Source organism: Pipistrellus hanaki (assembly GCF_964339955.1).
Source record: "Pipistrellus hanaki genome assembly, chromosome: 3".
Taxonomy (NCBI): domain Eukaryota; kingdom Metazoa; phylum Chordata; class Mammalia; order Chiroptera; family Vespertilionidae; genus Pipistrellus; species Pipistrellus hanaki.
The window spans coordinates 179447480-179471480 of NC_140505.1; the positions used below are offsets into that span (position 1 = coordinate 179447480).

The following is a 24001-nucleotide window of genomic DNA, read 5'->3' on the forward strand; positions in this document are numbered from 1 at the left end:
GCTAGTGTCTGTTTGTCTTCTAAATCACCTTTGGGGAGCTCATGGCTGGAACACCATAGTCTTTTTTGTATTTGTTCTGGAGATCCTTCTGCTGATCCTTGGACCCTTACAGACACCAGATCATGTTCAGTCAGTCAGTCAGTCAGTCAACAAAGACCTATGAGCATTTTGTATGTGCCAAGAAGTATCCTAGGTGTAGTGATGGATGACTAGACACTGTCCTCAAGGATTTAATTACTGCCCAGCTGGTGTGGCTCAGTGGTTGAGCATCGACCTATTAAGTAGGAGGTCACGGTTCAATTCCCAGTCAGGGCACATACTGGGCTCTATCCCCAGCAGGGAGCATGCAGGAGGCAGCCGATCAGTGATTCTCATCATCGTTGTTTGTCCCTCTGCCTTCCTCTTTGAAATAAAAAAAAAGTATTTTTTAATTAAAAGTTTATTACTAGGAAGGATGAAATTGTGAATAATTACAATAAAGTGTAACAAGGGCTAAAAAACAGGAACACACAGTGCTAGAGGGAAAATGATCAAATTCCTGGAGACCATTCTTGAGCTAGAACATGGAAGCAGGAACTCGCCACGGAGCCAAGCATCAGAAAAGCGCAACAGACCACGTGCACAGTGAATGCGATGGTGTGGAGAAGGGGTGAGCTCAGGGACCGGCGTACTGTAGAAGAGTGAAACAAGAACGGTACACAGGTTCTGGGGTGTCACACGAAAATGTGTGGGTTTTGCCCTGAGATACAGAATCACAGGTTCTGGAGTGTCATACTAAAATGGGTGGGCTTTGCCCTGAGATAAAGAATCATTGAATCTTTTGAACCAGGAGAAGGTTGCCAACAAATTACTGTTTTGGAGAGATTGCCCTGGCAAAGAACCCTTCCTGCTGGTGCTGGCATAGCCCCGTGTTGTGTGCATATGCATACATGCACTTACACATGAGCACTGAGTACAGGTGGCAGAAGCAGGCGCTGGTTCACCGAAGCAGAAGGGGTTTACCGGATAGGTATCGAGTGCCTCACAGAATCTACTTGACCTGGGGAACCAGGCTTGGGAAATGGGTAAGAAGCAAGGCAATGCAAGCTGCAGGACGCCACCCAGGCTGGATTCAGGGTGTGGCTTCAGAGACTGCATTCTCAACTGTCCTTGCTGCTGTGCCCCAGTTGCTTAAGTTTTAGCATCCCGCATATCAACATTCAGGTGGAAGGATCTAAGTCAAGTGCCCAGACTCTGATTTGCAGGGGATGGAACGAGGGAATAGCTGATCTTAGACTCCCGTGGTCCCGACAAAGTCACCTCACTAGGCATTTCCCCTAAATAGGAAGGGTGTAGTGAGGAGCAGAAAGAGAAAAACAAGTCCATTACCATGTACATTTCATAAGGTCTTTAAAATTTGAAAGTAGGAAATGTGTGAGACCACCTAGTCCAGCATTGCCTCTGAGAAGGACACCAAAAGATGATTCAAGGAAGGGCATAATCACAAGAAGTCACCCTTTATTGCTGATCAAAGGCTCCCAAGTCATGGTGGCCTCAGCATAGCCTTATTTCTCAAATTATAGCTCAGAGCAGGGGGTATGTGGCTTTGGGGTTGGGGATAATCATTCAGCCACTCAAAGACCCACTTCCATCCATCTTGTGACTCAGCTGAACCCTACATCTTCAGTCTTCTCCATTCACCCAGCAGATGGGGAAAGAAGAGAATTGCCCACTTCCATGATGGTCCATTCCAGAACCCAATCCCATGACCTCATCTAACTGCAAGGGAGGCAGGACAATGTACCCAGGAGAAAGAGGCTGACATGAATACTGGCAAGCATCCAGCTTCCTTGAATATGCCCCAGGAACCTTCTTTTCATGAAAGAAAGTTTAAAATCATGTGTCTGTTCTGGCCTTTCAGTAGCTCCCCAAAGCACTGTGTTGGGATGATTCTGAAGCAGGAGATCGGACCCAGGACGAGCAGCGGAGAATTCTGGGTCTGATTAGTAAAATATGCCTTGGGCATCAGGAATGACACCTCTTGTGCAACATATTTTTACTTCTCACTTGAGCCCCTTTTTGAAACCAAAGTTAAGCATGTCCTACCTCTGACGATGTTAACTTGCAGAATTTTCCACTCCTGTAGTAAAAGTAGCATGAAACTGGGAGTCACAAGATCTGAGGTGGAATTCACTTTCTCTAGTTAATAGCTATGTGAACTTAAGCCACTCCTTTTTTTAAAATATATATATTATTGATTTTTTTTTACAGAGAGGAAGGGAGAGGGATAGTTGGAAACCTCGATGAGAGAGGAACATCCATCAGCTGCCTCCTGCACCCCCTCCCCCCACTGGAATGCCCTTGACTGGAATCAAACCTGGGACTTTTCAGTCTGCAGGCGACACTCTATCCACTGAGCCAAACCAGTCAGGGCTCAAGCCAGTCTTTCATCTCCCTGAACCTCCCACCTGCCTAACCTCCTGCCCGCCTGCCTCACAGCGATATGGCGAGAATCAAATGAGACAATGTACTTGAAACTGCCTGCAAATACTAAAGTACAATGCAGCCAGAATGCGTTATAATAACTGTAATTTATAGTCCTCAATCTCTTTCAAGCTTCAAGAGGTTTTAGTAAAGTGAGATGCGATGATTAAGTGCTTATGTACACAAGAACAAAAATTGTCGTATCTCATCAGGACCATGGCTCATTAAGCTCAATGTTGTCATTGGCGGAGAAACTCAAGGGTAGGTGGAAGGCTGTGGTTATTGTCCTTGATGTCAACTTCAAAGGATAAGTGACAAAACCCAACATGTTCTGATTTCCTTTTATTAATCAAACGTGACTTTATTCTCCATGATTTAATCGAACCTTGGAGAAGTAGCTCTGTATTATCAACTTGTTCCCTCTTGTTCTCTGTTTTTTGAAGCGAAGCTTTATCTTTTCATTTCTAAGCTTACTACATTAGCCTCTTTCCAGTTTCAAAGGAAGGGGCCTAGAGATTTGGTGGAAGGCTTTACGAAAAAGAAAAGAAACCCAGGAATCTGTTCCAGCAGCTGCGCTGGCAGACTTGGTGGAGAAGCTGACTATAACGTTTTCCCTTCAGAACAGAATAAAATAATAACAGCCACCAGGCACTTACCATATGGCAAGGACTACCCTAAGCACTTGATATAAATGGGCTCACATAACTGCACAATAGGCAGGCTCTCTGGTTTTTCCATATGTGCAAAATGAGACTCAGAGAGGCTAAGGAAGTCATCCAAGGTCACAGAGCTGTTAAGTATATTTGAACTCAAAGGGTTGACCCCTGGAATGCATGCTCTTAACTATTTGCTACATTGGTTTCCTTACATCACCAAAGGATTTTTCCCCCCTGTTGTTAATCCTCATCCGTGAATATTTTTCCACTGATTTTAGAGATAGTGGAAGGGAGGGGGAGAGACACAGAGAGAGAAACATCGATGTGAGAGGGACCCATTGATTGGTTGCCTCCAGCACACTCCCTGACCAGGGCCGGGGATGGAGCCTGCAATCCAGGTATGTGCCCTTGACCAGAATTGAACCCAGGACCCTTCTGTCTGTGGGCCAATGCTCTATCCACTGAGCCAAACCATCTAGGGCAGAAAATTTACTTCTTATTGTCTTGTTGCTACCAAATGTTGACTTGATATTTACTTCTCAGCTTCTGCTTTCTGTTGCTGCCCTCTCTTTTGGTTCATCTTCATTAAAAAGTCCCAGGAGAGCCGAAACTGGTTTGGCTCAGTGGTAGAGCATCGGTCTGCGGACTGAAAGGTCCCAGGTTCGATCCCGGTCAAGGGCATGTACATTGGTTTTGGGCACATCCCCGGTAGGGGGTGTACAGGAGGCGGCTGGTCGATGTTTCTCTCTCATCGATGTTTCTGGCTCTCTAACTCTCTCCCTTCCTCTCTGTAAAAAAATCAATAAAATATATTTAAAATAAAACAAAACAAAAAAACCTTCCTCTTTAAAAATAAATAAATAAATAAATAAATAAATAAATAGTCCCAGGAGAGAGAATATGATTGGTCTACTTGTCACTATTCAGTATGGACAACTTCTGTTCCACTGTCCCTCATTGGGCAGGGGACCTCATGACAAACCACCTCACCTCCCTCACAGGACTGTCTTTGGAAGATTCCTGGCCCTACCGCTTTGGACAGGATGATAACATCACAGGATACAGGGTAAAGCTTTTGGGAGCAAGACCTGTGGGTATGGCAGGCAGCTGGAGGTTTCGGGACCACCCAGTCTTACTCAAAATGCACAATGTTGGAACTCCCATTTGACCCAGTGATCCAACTCCTAGGAATATATCCCAAGAAACTAGAAACACCAATCAGAAAGGATATAGGCACTCTTATGTTCATAGCAGCACAAATCATCATAGCTAAGATTTGGAAACAGCCCAAGTGCCCATCAGCAGATGAGTGGATTAAAAAAATTGTGGTACATCTACACAATGGAATTCTATGCTGCAGTGAAAAAGAAGGAATCCTTACCATTTGCAACAGAATGGATGGAACAGGAGAGCATTATGCTAAGCGAAATAATACAGTCAGAGATCTCACTCATTTGTGGAATATAATGAACAACATAAAACTGATGAAAAAAAAAACAGACCCAGAGACAGGGAGGCATCGATCAGACCATCAAACCTCAAAGGGAAGGTAGGGGAGGGTGGGGGGAAGGGAGATAGATCAACCAAAGGACTTGTATGCATGCATATAAGTCTAACCAATGGACACAGACAACAGGGGGGTGAGGGCATGAGTGTGTGTGTGTGTGGGGGGGGGGGGGTTGTGGGGGTAATGGGAGGATAAGGACACATATGTAATACCTTAATCAATAAAATTTTAAAAAATCCAGAATGTTCTCTGCTTGCAGTAGAGACTTCCGATTGTATTCCTTCTTACCTTGCTGCCTGAGAAATGACCCACTTCAAGGTCTCCCCCTCTGCCCTTGCCTTTCACACTGAAGAGCCCTTATCCTTTCTCCCAATGTTGTTTTGGTCTTCCCTAGTTCTATTATGAATTTATTCGGGTGTATAAATCAAGTCCACTCATTTTTTTTTCCAGCCTGAATGCACAAGGCTTTTGAAGAGAGGGTAATTTTTTTCTTTCGTTTCTAGTATCTGCATGTTGCAGCCTCTCATAAAGTCTAACTTTAACGTGGCATAAGAGCCACTAATGGTTCAGCCCCTGTGGATTTTTCCTAGTGTCATCTATAAACACAGCCTGGACAGCCCTACGGGAGAACCACACTCCATCACCAGGAGGCGGCATTCTGCCATCGCTCAGGCTGTTTTTCTCTGGTGGAAAGCATGGGCTCTGACATCAGATAATTATTCGTTCCTCCTCTGCTTAGCAAACTTCTTACCCGCCTCTGAGCATTAGTCTCCTCACCTGTCAAGTGCGGGATCATCCTACTTATCCCCCGGGGGGTCCATCATTAAGTCAGAGAGTGCACGTAGAGTGGGGTTCCAATGTCTGGCCGAGAGTAAAGACTCAGGAAACGGGCGCTCTCACCAATATCTCAGGGCCCAGCCTGAACCCTTTATTCTGTCTTAACCAATGTCGCTGCTCTTCCCCCTGGTGTCATTGGTCACTCTCTCCCCTGGCTACTTAAACCTTGAACCGTAAGGGGTGGAGTAGTCCAAGATATCAACCATTTGCCCTTGGGGTTTTCCTTTCCCAACTGCCCAGCCTTCTATTCAAACCACCACTCATTTTGTACCAACACCTCAGGAGAAGGAGGTGGCAGCAGCAGACACAGAAACCAGAAGACGGTTCCTGGCTTTTTGGTTTCTGATTTTGTTTCTTCCCTTAGGCCCGTGGTTGGCAAACTCATTAGTCAACAGAGCCAAATATCAACAGTACGACGATTGAAATTTCTTTGGAGAGCCAGATTTTTTAAACTTAAACTTCTTCTAACGCCTCTTCTTCAAAATAGACTCTCCCGGGCCGTGGTATTTTGTGGAAGAGCCGCACTCAAGGGGCCAAAGAGCCGCATGTGGCTCGCGAGCCGCAGTTTGCCGACCACAGCCTTAGGAGATCAGAAAGAAGTCATGGATTTCCTCCGGTGCCAATGCTGATACCTCAGGGGCCAGGCAGATGTAATAAAGAATTGTGGCAGCTATGGGCTGTGGACTAACGCTGCTCAGTGTCAGCCAACTATGGCCGTGAAGGACTCTGGGACTATGGCCACCACAGCTTCCTCTTTTCGAGAGGAAAAAAAAAATTGAGATTTAAAATAATGTGAAATTTAGTTTTGAAATTTTAAATCATTTACTGCATGTTTTTCTTTCAAATTGCTTTTTCCACACGAATTTCTTCAGGAAGAAACAATGGGACAGAACATGGGAATACAAAGACAGACAAGAGGGCCCCTGTTCCAGAAGATCCCACCTGGAGGAGAGCTGGACGTGAGCAGAGGATATGGTATTGAGGGATACGCCGCAGGGGTCTTCAAACTACGGCCCGCGGGCCACATGCGGCCAGCAGAGGAGTCTGATCCGGCCCGCCAGGTTTTTTGGGCAGTGAGCGCAGCCGAGGTGTTACAGTAGGAATTAGTAGTTCATATAGTCCGGCCCTCCAGCTCTCTGAGGGACCGTGATCTGGCCCCCACTTTAAAAAGTTTGAGGACCCCTAGAGAGTGAGTCTCAAAGTGTGATCTCCTGGGAACTGATTAGAATGCCTATCTGGAGGCCGGGGACCAGACCTACCAAGTCGGAAAGCTGAGGTGGTTTTAACAAGCGCTCCAGGTGATGCGGGCTAACGGTGGAAGCCAAGAGAAAGCCAACACATTTGAGCCAACCTTGACATCTCTGCTAGCAAAAAATCACTTCACAGTCCCTTCCAGGCTAGATTCCAAATAGGTTGCTCTCTGCTAGTTCACAAGGATGACAGAAAAGTGTATCTGTCTCTAAGTGAAATGTAAGCTCCGCAAGAGCAGGAGCTGATGCTCTCAGACATCCATCAGCACCTTACTTAGAAGACACAGGCATTAACATTTACTTGAAGTAGCTAATTCAGAAATTAGCCTGGTGCAAGGCCTATCCATTTGTGAGAAACTGGCAAATTTTTGTAATTTACTGTAGTAAAACACACATAAGGCTTACCATGTCAAGTGTACAGTTCAGTGGCTGTAAGTATACTCACATGGTTGTGCAACCATCACCATCGTCCGTCTCCAGATCTTTTGCATCTTCCTAAATGGAAACTCCTCACACATTGAACAACTGTTGGTATCTTTTGTTTAGTTTTTTCCCAGTGGGATATTTTTCCTATTGATTTGCATGAGTTCACTTTTTTTATCCTCACACAATGATATATTTTTTAATTAATTTATTGATTTTAGAGGGTGAGGGAAAGGGAGAGAGGAAGGAAGGGGGAGAGAGAGGGAGAGGAAGAGAGAGACAGATAGAGAGAACATCAATGAGAGAGGGAAACATCATCAGTTGCCTTCCCTAACATGAGTTCATGTTAAACTAGGGATACCAAGCCTATATCTTTTATCAACTTGTGTGTGTGTGTGTGCTTTAATTTACTGATTTTTTTCACAGAGAGGAGAAGAGAGGGACAGAGAGTCAGAAACATCGATGAGAGAGAATCATCCATCAGCTGCCTCTTGCACACCCCCTACTGGGGATGTGCCTGCAACCAAGACACATGCCCCTGACCAGAATCGAACCTGGGACCCTTCTGTCTCAGGCCGACACTCTATCCACTGAGACAAACCGGTTTTGGCTGGTTTTTTGTTTAAAAAACAACAACAAAACTCTTATTCATGGTGATTTTTAAAAATCTGTTCAGAAAACATAGTTTTTAATGGACTCATGAAACTATGATTAGAATTATATTGCCAAATCTATGAATATTTTTCTGTTATAATTTCTGACTGTCGCCACCCTTGAAGGCCTACATCGCCAGTGTTACGAATATATTCACTTGCATTTTCTTCTAATGTTTTGTTAACATTTAAATATTTCATCTATATAGGATTTACTTTTTTTCTAATAGCTAATCAACTGTTCCAACAACATTTATTAATTGTTCCAGCTCATTTCCCCGTACTGATTTTGCAATGTTACCGTTTCATACTCAAGTTCCCAATGTGATATTTATTCCTGGACCTTATATCCAGTCCTTTTAGAATTTAACAGTATTAATTACTGTTCCGTTGTACTCTATGCTTAAGTGAGTTAATACCTCCTCATGTTATGGTTATTTTAATAGTTGTATAATATTCTATCACGTGCACGCATTATATTTTTTAACCAGTCCCTTTCCCTACTACTAGGCATTTGGTAAATTTCCTATTTTTCCATACTATACAACGCGTCGTTTTGGATTAAATAAGATCCCTGTCTCAGTGGGAGCTTATTAAATTATCCGTTTGCCCCTCTCTCTGAATTATTTTTAAAATTACAACCAATATGCTCTATTTGTCTCAATTACAGGATAACTGGCAATGAACCAGTCCTGTAGGGATTAGGATTACCGGGCGAGACCTCCGAGCGACACTAGGCGGCGCAGTTTCCCAGCTTCGCCTCAGCCACATCCGGGTTCCACCTCAGGTTCAGGCCGGGAGCGGGGCGGAACCTTTCTGTCGCGCCTTGAATCCACCTGCGCGGCGGGGACCGTTTAGGCCACGCGCACCGCTATCTACGGGAGCTGCGTGAGCCGGCGGAGGCCGGCGCGTCGGGTTGCCTGTTTGCTTCTTCCTTCGCCGGGAGCAGCATGGACGTGCTTGCGGAGGAGTTTGGGAACCTGACCCCGGAGCAGCTAGCTGCGCCAATACCGACTGTAGAGGTAAAGGCCCGGCACGCGCGGAACGGAAGGGGCCGGGAGGCGTCCCGAGGAGGCGGGACCCTGAGAGCTCTCGAGGGTCGGGGCGGGACGTAGCTTCTGCGGATGCTCAGAACTTCGCGCATGCTCATTCCTCCGCACTGGGGACCGTGCTGTCCCATCCGGGGCCGCGCAGGCTCAGCTCTCGCGCCGGGCCCTTTCTAGCGCTCGTGTGTGATGGCAAGATTGGTCCTCGCGCCCACCTTTGGGGGACACTCTCCATCTTCGCGGGCTTATGGAGGACACTGAGGCCCAGGGAGCTGAGGCCCCTCTCGTGGGGTCGCACAGCTGCCTGTGGTGGTTAAACCAAATCGTCTCAGTGCCAGGCTGAGTAGTCCGCCCCTTGAACCTGGAATTCAAATGTGGACTTGCAGGACTGTTTTAAACGCCCTGAAAACTCACTCAGAATTCTGCCTGGGTGTTTCTTGGACAGTAGCCCCATAGCTTTCGTTATATTATCAGAAATGAAAGAAAATAACTGCCCTGGAGTGGCAGCTTGCCTAATGAAGTTCAGCTGTTGACATAATTTTATTTTTCTAGAAAGGCACTATATATATATATATATGTAATTTTATTTTATTTATTTTTATTTTTTATTTTTTTTCCCTTCACTCTCCGGGCCTCAGAATCTTCATTGGCTTGGAGTGGGAGAATCTGGAGAAATGAGGCTTGGAAAGACAGCTGAGTGATTTCAGGTAGAGAGAACCGGATACTTGAGAGGCATTGAGGAGCTTAAAACAAGGACTAGAGTGAAGAGGAGAGGAGAGGAGGTAAGATGCAGCATAGGTACAGCTCCAGGTTACGAAAAGTTTCCTCAGACATCTCAAGGAGCGAGATGCCGTCCAAGGGGTGAAGCAGGAAAGTGACATGATCGGATTATAAAACCTTTCTCTAATCATTTGGCTGATTAATGAAATCGAATGATTATCAGCCCCTCAGATCCAGTCTGTGACGAGTCTGCAAAGAAATACACCGCTGGTCATTACCAGGCAATACTGGATTTTCGCTCTTGAAGAGCTTATAGGAAGAGCCGGAATTTACTGAGTACTTCCTGTGTGCCAGGCTCTGTCACCCTCACACGCATTGTTGTTTAATTCTCTGAAATAAGTACTGTGCCCATCATATGCCATGAAGATTTTTGAGGCCCGGAGAGGTTAAATGAGTAACTTAATGTCAGATGGCTGGTAAGTGGCTGATCTGGAATTTGGACTTGCAGTCTTGACTCCAGAGTCTTCATCCTTAACTGCTGACTGGACTGCTCCTCCAGAGAAAGGGGAAGGAATAAGTCTACATGATTGAAATTTCTTGCCTGAATTTGTACAGCGCTGGAGAAACTAAAACAACAGTTTGAGTTGTCTGACTCAGGAATGGCCCCCAGCATCCAATCCACCATCCACCCCATCTTCAGGGCCCTGCCTACTAAACAGACTCAAGTCTGAACCATCATTCCCTCGGTTCTCCAAGTCTGACCCACTGTCATCTCTTGCTTCCTAGGCATTTAACTTCTCTCACTCCAGTCTCTCTGCTCTGTGGTAACAGCCATCCGTTTATCACACAAGTATGATCATGCTGCTCTGTTCGTTAAGCTTCTTCATTCTCTTCCCATTGCTCGTAGGGTAAAATCTAGTGTTTACTGTGTTTATAAGGCCTTCCTCAGTCTGGCCTCTGTTAACTTTTCCAGCCTCTCTCCCTCATCACCTTCACTCCTTGCTTCCCTAAGATATTTCTACTCTTCTCATATACTTCCTTTTGATCTTTCTCTCATTCCTCTGTAGATGTATATGCAATAAAATACAGGAATATTGACTGTTCCAATCATTAGTTTTGACAGTTATGTATTCCCAAATAACCACCTCCCAATATAAAACAGAATATTTCCATCACTCCAGAAAGTCTGTTCCCTTTTCAGTCTGTCTCTACCCCGGACCTTTGATTTCTTTCATATTGATTAGTTTTGCCTGATTCCCTCTTTTTTTCCTTTTCTTTTGTTTGTTTAAGACTCGAATTTATTTAGAGTTTTTTAGGTTCACAGTGAAGTAGGAAGGTACAGAGGTCTCTCATATGCCCCTCACCCCCCTCCTTTTTTTCTTGAAAAATGTTTTTACTCTCTCCTGGTTGCCTCCATCCTTGGCTTAACTTCCTTCTTCTTAGTCTTCTTTGCTAGATCTGCCTTCCTTCTGTTCCTCAGCTCTAAATATTAAAAGGTTTTTGTTTTTTTTTATTGAGGTATTATATGTGTACATATCTTACCAATCCCCATATATATTAAAAGGTTCTTGAAGTTCTCCATCTATACCCCTTAGGCAAGCTCATCCATTATGTGGCTATAATTCCCATCTATTTGCTGACCTTTTCCTAATGTGTATCTCCAGGCCACTCTCTTCCCAAGTTCCAGGCTCATATTTGTTGTCTATTGACATCTCCACCTCAATGTCTAGTGCAGGGGTCGGCAACCTGCGGCTTCGGAGCCGCATGCGGCTCTTTTGAAACTTTGCTGCGGCCCCCAGCAGGTCCGACACTAGCAGGGCAGATAGCAGGGGGGGCGGGGAGCTGTATCACTTATGTCGCAATGGTTTTGCGGCTCCGAGGTGTTTTTTTTTCCTTCGAAAATGGGTCCAAGAGGCTCTTTATGTCTTAAAGGTTGCCGACCCCTGGTCTAGTGGATATCTTAAACTAAGCATGCCTCCAGCAACCTCCTAATAGCCCCTCACACTTTACACCTGCTGCTCTTGACAGCATCCCTACTTCCTCATCACCATAAATGAAACTCTAAGGTATCAGTCTTAACTCCTCTTTCTCTCAGAGTCTCTATCTAATGTATCAAGTCCTGTTGGTTTGAACTTCACATTGAATCTCCTAGCTAACAATTTCTTGCTTTCTCTACTGTTATCAGCCTGGAGTATTGCAGTAGACTTTTAAATGATCTCCTTGCTTCTAACTTGTCTGTCCTTAGTCCAGCAGTTCAACCTATTATTTTAACTGATCCAGTTAAAATGAGTCACATCACCATGTCACTCTTTTGTTCAGAACCTCCCAATGCTTCTCATGTCAGAGTGAAAGTCAAAAGTTTTGCAGTTGCTGTGAGGTCTAACATGATTCTTAGGCCCTTATTCAGAAACAGCGTATTCTTTAGACTCAGTTCTACACATTTGTTAGATTTCCGATTAGCAGATTAGATGCCATTCATGAAAAGAGCCGTATCGTGGTGAGCTACTTAAAACCTCAGGAAAGTATAAATAACAGGCCTGAGAACAAAAGAAGTGTACCAGTTTGCAGCTCTTTAATGTAGAAGGTGAACACCGTGTGTGCCGTCCTTCTGCTGCCCTGAGATGAGCTCTGACCATGCACTAGTTGACTGAAAATGGGAGAGAGAAAGAACTCGGAGACCTGGCTTCCCCACCAGACTCTCTGAAGCTTGCTTTCCCTTTTATCAAACTGGCAGACCCACTTACTCACAAAGTGTCATGAAAATAAAATAAATACTTGGAATCTTGAGTCACCAAGAAGAGATTAAATTGGATTCTATTTAAGAAATCTGTTGTATATTAATACATATGTGTTTATACATATATTTGAATGCGTATAGGCACATACATACCTATGTGATTTCCATAAAAGTGATTACTATGTAAAAATTGTTGGTTTCATTTTGACTTACTTTCACTTATTGTGATAAAGTGAGTCATCTATGGTACATTAAAATGACATAAAAATGGTTGCTGGCACACATCCTGACACTCTTACTATTTTGATTCACAGGAAAAATGGAGGCTGCTTCCAGCATTTTTAAAGGTAATGAATCTTTAGTAATAATTTTCTGATGAAAAGTCAAGAAATAAGCCTTTTTTCTTATTTCTACAAATAAGATTAAATTGTATCACTTTTTTTCTTTTTTTTTTTTTTAGTATATTTTATTGATTTTTTTAAGAGAGGAAGAGAGAGGGATAGAGAGTTAGAAACATCAATGAGAGAGAATCATCCATCAGCTGCCTCTTGCACACCCCCTACTGGGGATGTGCCCCCAACCAAGGTACATGCCCTTGACCGGAATCGAACCGGGACCTTTCAGTCCGCAGACCTACGCTCTATCCCTGAGTCAAACTGGTTTTGGCATCACCTTTTTTTACTGTATGCAGTTGTGTATATTGCCAGGTTTGGGAAATACAAGGAATTAAGAGGCAGTATTCCTGCTGGTTGGGGAAGTGGTAATCTGATTTTAGAGAGGAAGTAGTATATACAGATCATAAGAGATTATTAAGTCCAACTGGTAGGAACTTAGGAAGGTAGACCTCATCATTATAAGGTTGAATTTTTTCCCTCCAACAATCAGGACTATTTCAAAATATGGGATGGTTGTTTTGTAAGCCAGCAAGATTCCCAATAGGGAAGTATAATTAAAACAAAGGTTCTATGACTATCTGTCAAGAAAGTTCTAGAAGCGTTGAATTAGTTGTGTTTGAAGATTAATGTAAGAAAATGAACATGTACAGTCCTTTTAAATCTTAAGATTTTGGAGTTTGTGTGTTTATTATTTCATTGTTTTCCATAGCAGTACACAGCGCTATCTGTGTACAGTTACTACTGACTGCTGAGATGAAAAGGAAGTCACTGCTAGCTGGTATCCGATCTTAGGATTGTTGAGTTTCACCTGCTTTCAGTATCAAATACAAGTATTTTCTTAATAAAGATTATTATTTTTCCTCCTTCATTCTTTTATAAAGTTATATGAAAGACCAGTTTGATGTGTGAAAATTGCCCAGACAGGAGAAAGACAAAATTGTCCAGACAGGAGAAAGACAAAAAAATAAATGGGCATTGTTTGAGGGGAATAGAGATTATATTATGCTCAATTGCTATATATTTTTGACAATTTAAAATATGCAAAGAAAATTCTACCTTATTTATTAGCTTGTGTGAAATCATTAGGTATATTTAAATACTTGTATTTTCCAAAGTCAGGTTGCTTCTCAAGGAGGGAAATTTGAGGATATTCTAGTAAGATGGAGAAGAAATGGAATGAAGACATATAAATGTAAAGTTTTACAAAATTCATGAATTTTCCCCCCTTTAGTTTTGAGAAAAATTTGCTGATTATCTATGATTAGAGTCTATTATACTATCTGCTAACCTACTTTTGTTGATAATCTACTGTTTCCCCTTTTCTGTTTAGGTGAAAGGCCTTGTAAAGCAGCACATAGATTCCTTCAACTATTTCATTAATGTAGAGGTAAGCATCAGATCTTAGAATTAGACACAGCTAAGAATTGGAAGCCAGAGTCTTTCCTAATGCTACTCTTTCCACTGCAGATAAAGAAGATCATGAAAGCCAATGAAAAGGTTACGAGTGATGCTGACCCCATGTGGTACCTAAAGTAAGAAACCCAACTATCAATTACTCTTTTGATAATGTCTGACATTTTAAAAAGTGAATGTAGATGCTACCAAAATCTTTTTAATCTGTTTAATAAGTTAATTATCAGGTGTTCGACTTAATTGGTAAACTAATTCTAACACATAACATTATGATTAAGAAATTACTAAAACTATTAGCGTTTAAAATTTTTGAAAAATAAAAATTACAAAAATAGTACAGTGTTCCCATTTTATTCTTCACTCAGCTTCTGTTACTGTTAGCATCTTATAGCACAATTAGCAAAACCAGGAAATTAGCATTGATACAATATTAGCAACACATCTACAGATCTTATTTAAAGTTTTTCCACTAATGTCCTTTTTCTGGTTCAGGGTTCGATTCAGGACCCACAGTATGTTTTTTTTTTTTCTTTTTTTTCTTTTTTAAAAAATATATTTTATTGATTTTTTTACAGAGAGAAAGGGAGAGAGATAGAGAGCTAGAAACGTCGATGAGAGAGAAGAGGAGAGGAGATGTGCCCGCGACCAATGTACATGCCTCTGACCAGAATCGAATCTGGGACCTTTCAGTCCGCAGACCGACGCTCTACCACTGAGCCAAACCGATTTCGGCAGTATGTTTAATTGTCATGCCTCTTCACTGTCCTCCAGTCTGTGACAGCTCCTTAAGCATTCTTGGTCTTTCATGACCTTGATACTTTTGAGGAATTCTGATTGTTTGATTTTTAGAAGCTCCTTCGATTACAAATGAGCATATATATTTTCCCCCACACATCCTCTTCTCTCCTTATTTTAAAAATATATATATATTTTATTGATTTTTTACAGAGAGGAAAGAAGAGGGATAGAGAGTTAGAAACATTAATGAGAGAGAAACATCAATCAGCTGCCTCCTGCACACCCCTACTGGGGATGTGCCCACAACCAAGGTACATGCCCTTGACCAAAATTGAACCAGGGACCTTTCAATCTGCAGGCCAATGCTCTATTCACTGAGCCAAACTGATTTTAGCTCCTCTTTTTTCTTAAATGAATCATAGCATACTATACGTACTCTTTTGTACTTTGCTTTTTTCAGTGTCATTTTAAGGAAGCTAGGTTTCTAGGATTTTTGTAGAGATTTACACTATTCTTATTTTTTTTAAGTTATATTTTAGTTTTTTTAAATTTTATTTGTTTTTCTTTGTTTTGTTTTTAAAAATATATATTTTATTGATTTTTTACAGAGAGGAAGGGAGAGAGATAGAGAGTTAGAAATGTCAATGAGAGAGAAACATCGACCAGCTGCCTCTTGCACACCCCCTACTGGGGATGTGCCCACAACCAAGGTACATGCCCTTGACCGGAATCGAACTTGAAACCTTTCAGTTCGCAGACTGACGCTCTACCGCTGAGCCAAACCGGTTTCGGCTTTATTTGTTTTTTTATTGATTTTTTTACAGAGAAGAAGGGAGAGATATAGTTAGAAACAACGATGAGAGAGAGTCATCGATCAGCTGCCTCTAGGGGATGTGCCGGCAACCAAGGTACATGCCCTTGACCAGAATTGAACCCAGGATCCTTCAGTCCACAGGCTGACGCTCTATCCACTGACCCAAACCGGTTTCGGCAATTTTTATTTTTTTTAAACAGTTTTATTTATTTCATAGAGGAAGGGAGAGGGAGAGAGAGATAGAAACATCAGTGATGAGAGAAAATCATTAATTGGCTTCTCCTTCTGCACACTCCACACTAGGGATTGAACCTGCAACCTCAGTGTGTCCTGACGGGAATTGAACCATGATTTACTGATTCATAGTTCAACGTTCAGTCACTGAGCTAGCTGGGCTACACTGTTTTTAAAAAAGACACTCTGTTAGAGAGTACTTTCCCTCCTTTGTAAGTTATGTGTACTATCACTTGAAGAAATTCTCCAATTATAATTTTTGTCATTTTTAGCAAGATAAACAATTGTCAAAGCATAATCCTTTCCATAGAAGGAAACTGTCTTTTTTTGTTTATATGTTCTTTGGAGAACTGTAATTGGTAATGGAATAATTTGCTTTTCAGATATCTTAATATATATGTTGGGCTTCCCGATGTTGAAGAAAGCTTCAATGTAACCAGACCAGTGTCCCCTCATGAGGTAATTTTCAACCTTACTTTAATTGAATTTGTACTTTAACTCAAAGAGTCTGCCCTTAATATATACTCTTGAAAGATGATTTAAAACAGGTAAAAAAAAATCTCTTATGAGGCAGGTAAGCAAAATACCCAAGCACTTGTATAATACTATACTATATTAGGGAACAGTTCTGTACTATTTAGTTTATCATTTAATGTTATTAACTTGCACTGTTATGTAACTGTCCTATTTATATTGTTTCTGAGCATTTCAGTGGTATCTCCCACCCCCTTGCCAGCCACTTATGCCTAGCATGGTGCTGTTTTTTTGCAGGGTTAGCAGGCATTGTGTTAGGGAGGGGAGACCAAGGACCAAGAGCTCACAGTCCAATAGAAGAGGTGGATGAGAAGATATTTAAGTACCAGATTATTAACAGATATGCAGACAGAAGGTTATAGAATAGGTCTGTTTATTGGCTTTTAACAGATACAAGACTTATTTTCAAATTCTTTCACTTATTAGGTCTAGTAATAATTAATGTCGTTTTCTAATACTTTTTTTTAAATCGAATTTATTTAAACAATACAACAAAATTTAATCAACAATATAGTTGCCGTTGTTTTCTACTACTTGTGCCCAACGCTCAGGAAGCATTTTAATCCCTCTGTTGTAAAATTCTTGTGATTTTGATGCAAAAAATTCGGTCAATGCATTTTTGAGGCATTCTTCATTATTAAATTTTTTTCCAAGAAGAAAGTTTTGTAAAGAACGAAACAAATGGTAATCGGACGGGGCAATATCAGGAGAATATGCAGGTTGAGGGAGAACTTCCCATTCCAACTGGTGCAGTTTTTCAGCAGTGATTCTTGCAGTATGCGGTCGTGCGTTATCGTGGTGAAGAATTACGCCCTTCCGATTAATCAGCGCGGGTTCTTTTTCTCTTAAAGCTTGGGCTAACCTTTCCAATTGGGCACTATACACTGCACTTGTAATGGTTTGGTTAGATGGTAAAAGTTCATAATGAAGAATTCCTTTAAAATTCCACCAAACACACAACATCACTTTTTTCGCAAGCAAGTCAGGTTTTGGCGTGGGCTGCAGAGCCTCATTTTTGTCCAACCATTGAGGCCACCTTTTCAAATTAACATACAGCACCCATTCTTCATCTCTGGTAACAATTTGCTCTAAAAACGGCAAATGGTTTTGACGAGAGAGGAGCGAACTGCAAATTGTGACTCTCTGATTACGGTTGTTGTCGGTCAACTCATGAGGAACCTATTTTCCAAACTTTTGGACTTTGCCAAGTGCACGCAATTGATTGGAAATTGTTTTTTGTGAACAATTTAAAGTTGTCGCAAGCTCTTGTTGGGTAATTTTAGGATTTTGCACCAAAAGAGCTTGAAGAGCTTCTTGATCAAAATTGGACACACGGCCTCGACCACTCTTGTCATCTAACGAAAAATTTCCCTCGCGAAATTTCTCAAACCAACGCTGGCATTTTTTGGCGCTAACTGCATCTTGACCAAGAGCACTACAGATGTTTTTTGCAGCCTCACTTGCTTTTCTTCCTAATTGGAACTCGTAAAGCATGCAGTGCCGAATATGCTCTTCATCCGCCATCTTCTTAGCCCTAGTTCTGCAACAAAAACCAAACCAAACACAAACTTTTTCCAGCAAAACTTGTTAACTGCACTTCACATGTTCTGTAGATACCACGTGTTTGAAGGTTATGTCAATACAAGTCAACGCCAAGCAAGATTTTAAACGAATGTTAAAAAACGACATTAATTATTACTAGACCCGATAGTATCCAGAATAGGGAATTGATTCAGGGAATAAAATGATTTTTGTAGATTTATCTGGTTTGTATTAATATAATGCCAAAATAGCAATTGTGGAACTTAGCACAGTGATCTTATTAAACAACAATTAAGGTGTTAGATTGTATGGTTGTTGTCTAAGTAAGATTACATAGGAAGTATGAACAAGACATTTTACAAAAATAAATTTTGGTACTATCGATATTTAGTCACCAAATATTGTTGAACATTTATTTTGTGTCTCAACCTTAAGAGATATAAAAGAAATGAGACACATATCCTTCCTCAAGGAGTTCATACTCTTATGGAGAGATTAAAATAATAAAACATGTCAAACAGACACCAGGGGTTACACACTTTGAATGTCTAGAATGATCAGGTAGGTAAGGTAAATAGGTGGAGTTGTGCTGAGTAGGAATTGGTGAGGACTGTGGGATATCGGAAGGTGATTGCCCAGCTTGGCTTTCCCCACCTCCCATTCCCTTTTGCTAGAACTTCTCATTTTTTTTGTGAACTAAAAGGTTAGCAATTTCTAAGTTATCTAAACTATATTACTATAAACTATAAACTGAGTTCAGAGAAAGGAGAAGACAAAGTAGTCTGAATTAGTTCAAGAAGCTGAAGCTACAATTGTCATAATTATTCTTACATTGAAAAACATATAAGTATTATTGTAATTAGAGATTTCTTGGAGAGATTTTGACTCTTGGAGAATTGGGGAGACTGGGAGAGCAGATGGGTGGGCAGTCATGGGACCCACAGCAGGACTGGCAGGGTGCAGGCACTGCAGACTCCACCAGGGCAGTCCTACTCCTGCAATCAGAGAGGGGCCGAGGGGGATGGAGGGAACCCATGGAAGTAGTTTGGGAACCTACGAAGATTGGACCCAGTTCTTACGACATCTGTTGAATTTCATTTCCATGTGAAGGGATAAGTTTGTTAAAACCACAAATGTTTGCCTATTATGGACATTACATTAGTTTTATTAATAAAAACAAGATAATATTTATATAGTGTTCTGTGTGAGGCACCATTTTAAAAATACATATTTATACTCTGGGGAATTAAAATGATTCTTATCCCATTTTACATAGGAAGAGATGTAAAATTTAAGTGGTAGAACCAAGATTTGAGCACAGGCAATAGAGTCCATACTTTGAACCACCATGCCACCCTGCCTTTGGTCTGACCTGAAGGAGCAGTCATGATCTAATTAAATATAAAGTAAATAATTTCTATTGATCAATAATAGGAATATCTAATATTTTAAAATTCCAGGCTCATTGATAAAGACTAGAAAAAGTTTAAATCTAACTGTCTTTGGTTCAGTAGAAACCAGAGAGACGAATCAGCACCATAAATTGTAAGGTTGATGGTCAGAGAAATTCCTTTTGACTACAAGCCACCTGATGACCATCAATATAATGGGGAAGTCACTGGACCATTCTGATGAGGTTTCCTCTGTCTGATCACATCTCTGGCAAGGACATAATTTTGCGAGCCACATAAAACTCAGCAGCTATTTCTTAAGTTCCTCAAATGATTCAGCAATTATTAGAACAATGTGATGAATGATTTGTGCTATAACCTATCACTTGTTAAGGAATTTTGTGATCTAGTTTTGTTTATTTGGAGAATAAAAAGTAGTATAGTTTAAACTTTTTAGTTTGTGTGTGTATATATACGTGTGTGTGTGTGTGTGTGTGTGTGTGTGTGTGTGTACTTTATCATTATACTGGTCAACTGTTTTGAAAAAGGCAGTGACAAAGGTATGGGAGCAGACTGATGATGGCATCAGATCAGTAAGCAGAAAATCAGTACTAGAGTTATTGTTTCATATCTGGGCTGACAGGGGCAGAGATACTGTGGTGATGTCTAGAGCTATCACTGGTATCATTCCCGTTCATTATTCCCAGTGCCCTAAGGTAGCATATGTAATAGCTCAGCGTTCCATGAACAGGTCCAAGTTCAACGTGAGCCATACTTCTACTAAAGAAGGAGCTCTCAGAACCTTTCTTTTCCAGAGAGAAGGAGCAGTAACTGTCTGAATCTATTTTAGTGCCGTCTGCGGGACATGACATACTCTGCCCCCATTACAGTGGATATTGAATATACCCGAGGCAGCCAGAGGATCATCCGCAATGCTTTACCCATTGGCAGGTAAGAAATGATGTTGGTATTAGAGATACACTACCTGCATTCCAGCCCTGTGTCCTTGAGCAATTCTCTTTGCCCATTTCCTCTTCTGAAAAATGTGGGAAATGCTGCCTTGTTTATAGCTTATTTTCTGGATTCAGTGAGTCAGTAGATATAAAATACTTAAGTGGTATTCAGCACATATTTGTGGTTACTGTTTTTTAATTGTGAAATGTTTTCTGTAAAGTTAAAGAAAATGCTTTCATTTCCTCCTATAATACCAGGCTTTTAGGAAAACATTAGGTAAGAAAGCATTTCAGTGAACTCTCTGGACTGGTCTTCTTGGTGGATTCATGTATATTTTAAGCTTGATTTTCCTGGCTATTTAACTGTTTTTCATATAGTAGTATCTAAGGGAGAAGTTACTTATTTACCCAGATTTGGAAATGATTGCTAGCATTTTTGCAGTCTGCATGTCCTAACTAGAGAAATATATTGACTTTCCTGTAGAAATGGACAAAACCCACAATAACAACAACAATAATAATGGTTATAAATGATATTGGACTTTAAACTTACTCCACATAATTCCCATTCAAGTGTTTTTCCTCCTTCAGAAGTACTAAGAGCTTAATAAACAATTCATTAGTTCACAAATATGCATCAACTTCTCATTATTTGTCATGCACTGTGATGGGTGTTCAGGTAAATAGAAAGATAATGATATAGCTCTTGTCAGCTACATTCAGGTTATATGTCTTTTGATTGGAGAGTATTTTACCCATTTATCATTTAAGATTGTTGATAGGTATATATTTAATGGCCGTTTTATTTTTTATGCCTATGTTTCTTTCTAAATATAAAAATATAAGTAAATTAGTATAAACATATAAATATAAATAAATATATACCGTATTTTTCGGACCATAAGACGCACCGGACCATAAGACACACCAGTTTTTAGAGAAGGGAAATGAAGAAAAAAAAGATTCTGAAACAAATAGTGTCCTAAAATATTTTATGTGCATTAAAACCCAACATCACAGTCATAAACACATGTAATCAACCCTGTAAAGTAAACAGCAGCATTTAGAACCATTTTAGAGCCGGGCAAGCACACAGAGACCACACAGAGCCGGGCAAGTAAAAAAACTTTTTTTTTACAGTATATGTGTAGGCTATATTTGGACCATAAGATACAGGGACTTTTTCCCCCCACTTCTGGGGGGAAAAAAGTGCGTCTTATGGTCCGAAAAATACGGTATATGTATTCTTCCTCTTACAGCAGTTCCTTTAACATTTCTTGCAATATTTGGTGGTAATAAACTCCTTTAGCTTTTTTTGTCTAGGAAGCTATTTTACCTTCAGTTTTTAATGATAGCCCTGCAGGTCAGAGTAGTCTTGGTTTCAGATCCTTGTTTTTCATTACTTTGAATACTTCATGCCATTCCCTCTGGCCTACAGTATTTCTTTTGAAAACTCAGCTGACAGCTTTATGGAAACTCCCTTGTAGGTAACTACTCTCCCTGTCTCTATGGAGCTGGGTTCTGTGTCCTACCATGATTTAAACAGGCTAGTTTTGGGGGTGGTACATGTAGCTTGTTAGGAGGGTGGTGGGTACTTCCTCTCCTTCTTGCTGCCTTTAAGATTCTTTGTCTTTAATGTTTGCCATTTTAATTATGATGTGTTTTGATGTGGGTTTCTTTGGGTTCATCTTGATTAGGACTCTGTGCTTCCTGAACTTGAGTGAGTTTTTTCTTCATCAGGTTAGGAAAGTTCTGTCGTTATTTCTTCAAACAAGTTCTCTAATCCCTTACTCGCTTTTTTCTCCAACTGGCACTCCTAGGATATAGATGTTATTCTATTTCATGGTGTCCCAAAGTTCCCTTAAACTGTCCTCATGCTTTTAAAGCATTTTTTTCTTTTTGCTGCTCTGACTGAATGATTTTTTTTTCTATCTTCTAATTTGCTGATTCTATCCTCTTCTTCTAACCTACTGTTAATTCCTTCCAGTGTATTCTTTATTTTAGCTATGTCATTCTTCATTTTTGACTGGCTGTTTTTCATGGTTTCTATGCCCTTTTTTATGCTGTTAAGCATTCTAAATACTTTTACTTTATACTCTGTTTCTAATAAATTGCTTGCCTCCATTTCATTTAGTCTGGAAATTTCTCCTGTTCTTTCATTTGGGGCCTGTTTCTTTGTTTCTCCACTTTTGCTATTTCTTTGTGTTTGTTTCTGTGTATTGGATGAGACTGCTGTGCCTCCCAGTCTTTGTAGAGTGGACTTCTTTGTAGAGTGGGACCAGTGGTGTGTGTAGTCTCCTTGATCTGAGCTGGGAGCACTAGGAATGTCCCTTGCATGGATTATATGGGCCCTCCTGTCATATTTGGGTCTCGGTTGCTGTTGTTACATTTGTGGTTGGGCTCAACCCCAACCATATCATGCCAACTGTTATACAGTTGCTGACAGAACAAATCAAGACAAAACAAGACTGAATTGAAAACAACACACACACACACACACACACACACACACACACACAGACACACACACAAAAGGACTAAATAGAAAAAGAAAACAAAAAAGGGTACTAAAAGACATGAGACCAAAAGAATTAGAGAAAAAAGAACCAAAAAAAGAAAATGTGAAAGAAAAAGAAATAGCATAAGATTAAAAAAGAAAATAAAAAAATGAAATAATACTGTTTTTTAAAGTAACTATAATGAATAAATTAAAATATATAATAGGAAAAGAAAATGGGAAAGAAGACAGAAAAGTTAAAAAAAAGAAAAAAAGGGGGAAAAATTGAATAAAAGGAAAGAGACATGAGAGAAAAAAAATTTGGATCTGTTATTTGTGGAGTTTGCTAGATTTTGTTCTAAACCAATGAATCGATCCCCTTGATATTTTGGTGCTGGCCTCCTAGTAGGTTCTCGGGCCAGCCAATGTTTATTGCTGCCCCTGCCTGGCCTTTGGGCAACCTGCCTGAAGCACTGGCAGGGCAGAGCTCCAAGTAGTCTGGTAGGAAGGGCCTCCATAACCCAGAGGCTGAGCCTGCCTCCATGGAGCTGGGCTCTGTGTCCTACCATGATGGTTTAAGCAGGCTCATTTTGGGGGTGGTACATGTAGCTTGTAGGAGGGTGGTGAGTACTTCCTCTCCTTCCAGTTCCTCAGCTCTGCCTGGCTCGTTGGCACCTCCTTCCTCCCCTCTACCTTCTCAAGTAGGAAGGGACAAAAAAGAAACCATCCCTGCGTAGCACTCTTTTAGTGTGTCTGACCACTGGGCAAGGCATCTGCCCAGGCTCTGACCAGGTCATTGTCGAAGTTCCCCACCCACCAGACCCAGCCATGGTGTGTAGATTTCCAGCCCAGAGCTGGTCCCCCTTTTCTCAGGTTGCTGCAGCCATTCTGCATGCCTCCCCTGTACCTGAAGTGGGTAGGACCAATGTTCTTTCCTGGGCCACACTGCTCTCTGCCAAAAGTTCTTCCGGAACTTTTGAGTTGTCCCTCAGATTCACTGCTGAATATGCTGGTCAGACCTCTCCCCTGCCCCCAAGTTCACCATGTGGCTCTTCCCGCAGACACAGGTCAGGGTGAACTTCCCAGGTAGGATGATGGCGGGGTGTTCTGGCTATTCCCTCCCGTGAGTCTCAGCCTTGGACTTCTGCCACCTTGCTCCTGGCATGGCCTCCACAGCCAGCGCTTACCCAGCCACCTC

At 41.3% G+C, this 24001-nt stretch overlaps 1 protein-coding gene across 2 annotated transcripts in view; it reads left to right on the forward strand.

Moving 5' to 3' along the window:
- Positions 1 to 8556: 8556 nt before the first annotated feature.
- Positions 8557 to 24001, forward strand: part of POLR3B (RNA polymerase III subunit B) — a 93569-nt gene continuing 78124 nt past the window's right edge. Inside the window, exons 1-6 of one of the 2 annotated variants that reach the window (XM_084880112.1) lie at positions 8557 to 8811; positions 12607 to 12639; positions 14018 to 14074; positions 14155 to 14219; positions 16270 to 16345; positions 20204 to 20304. In XM_084880112.1, coding sequence (XP_084736238.1) covers positions 8740 to 8811; positions 12607 to 12639; positions 14018 to 14074; positions 14155 to 14219; positions 16270 to 16345; positions 20204 to 20304 — 404 coding nt within the window. In that variant the 5' untranslated portion in view covers positions 8557 to 8739. The remainder of the gene's footprint in view (positions 8812 to 12606; positions 12640 to 14017; positions 14075 to 14154; positions 14220 to 16269; positions 16346 to 20203; positions 20305 to 24001) is intronic. The other variant, XM_084880111.1, reaches the window with a different exon arrangement.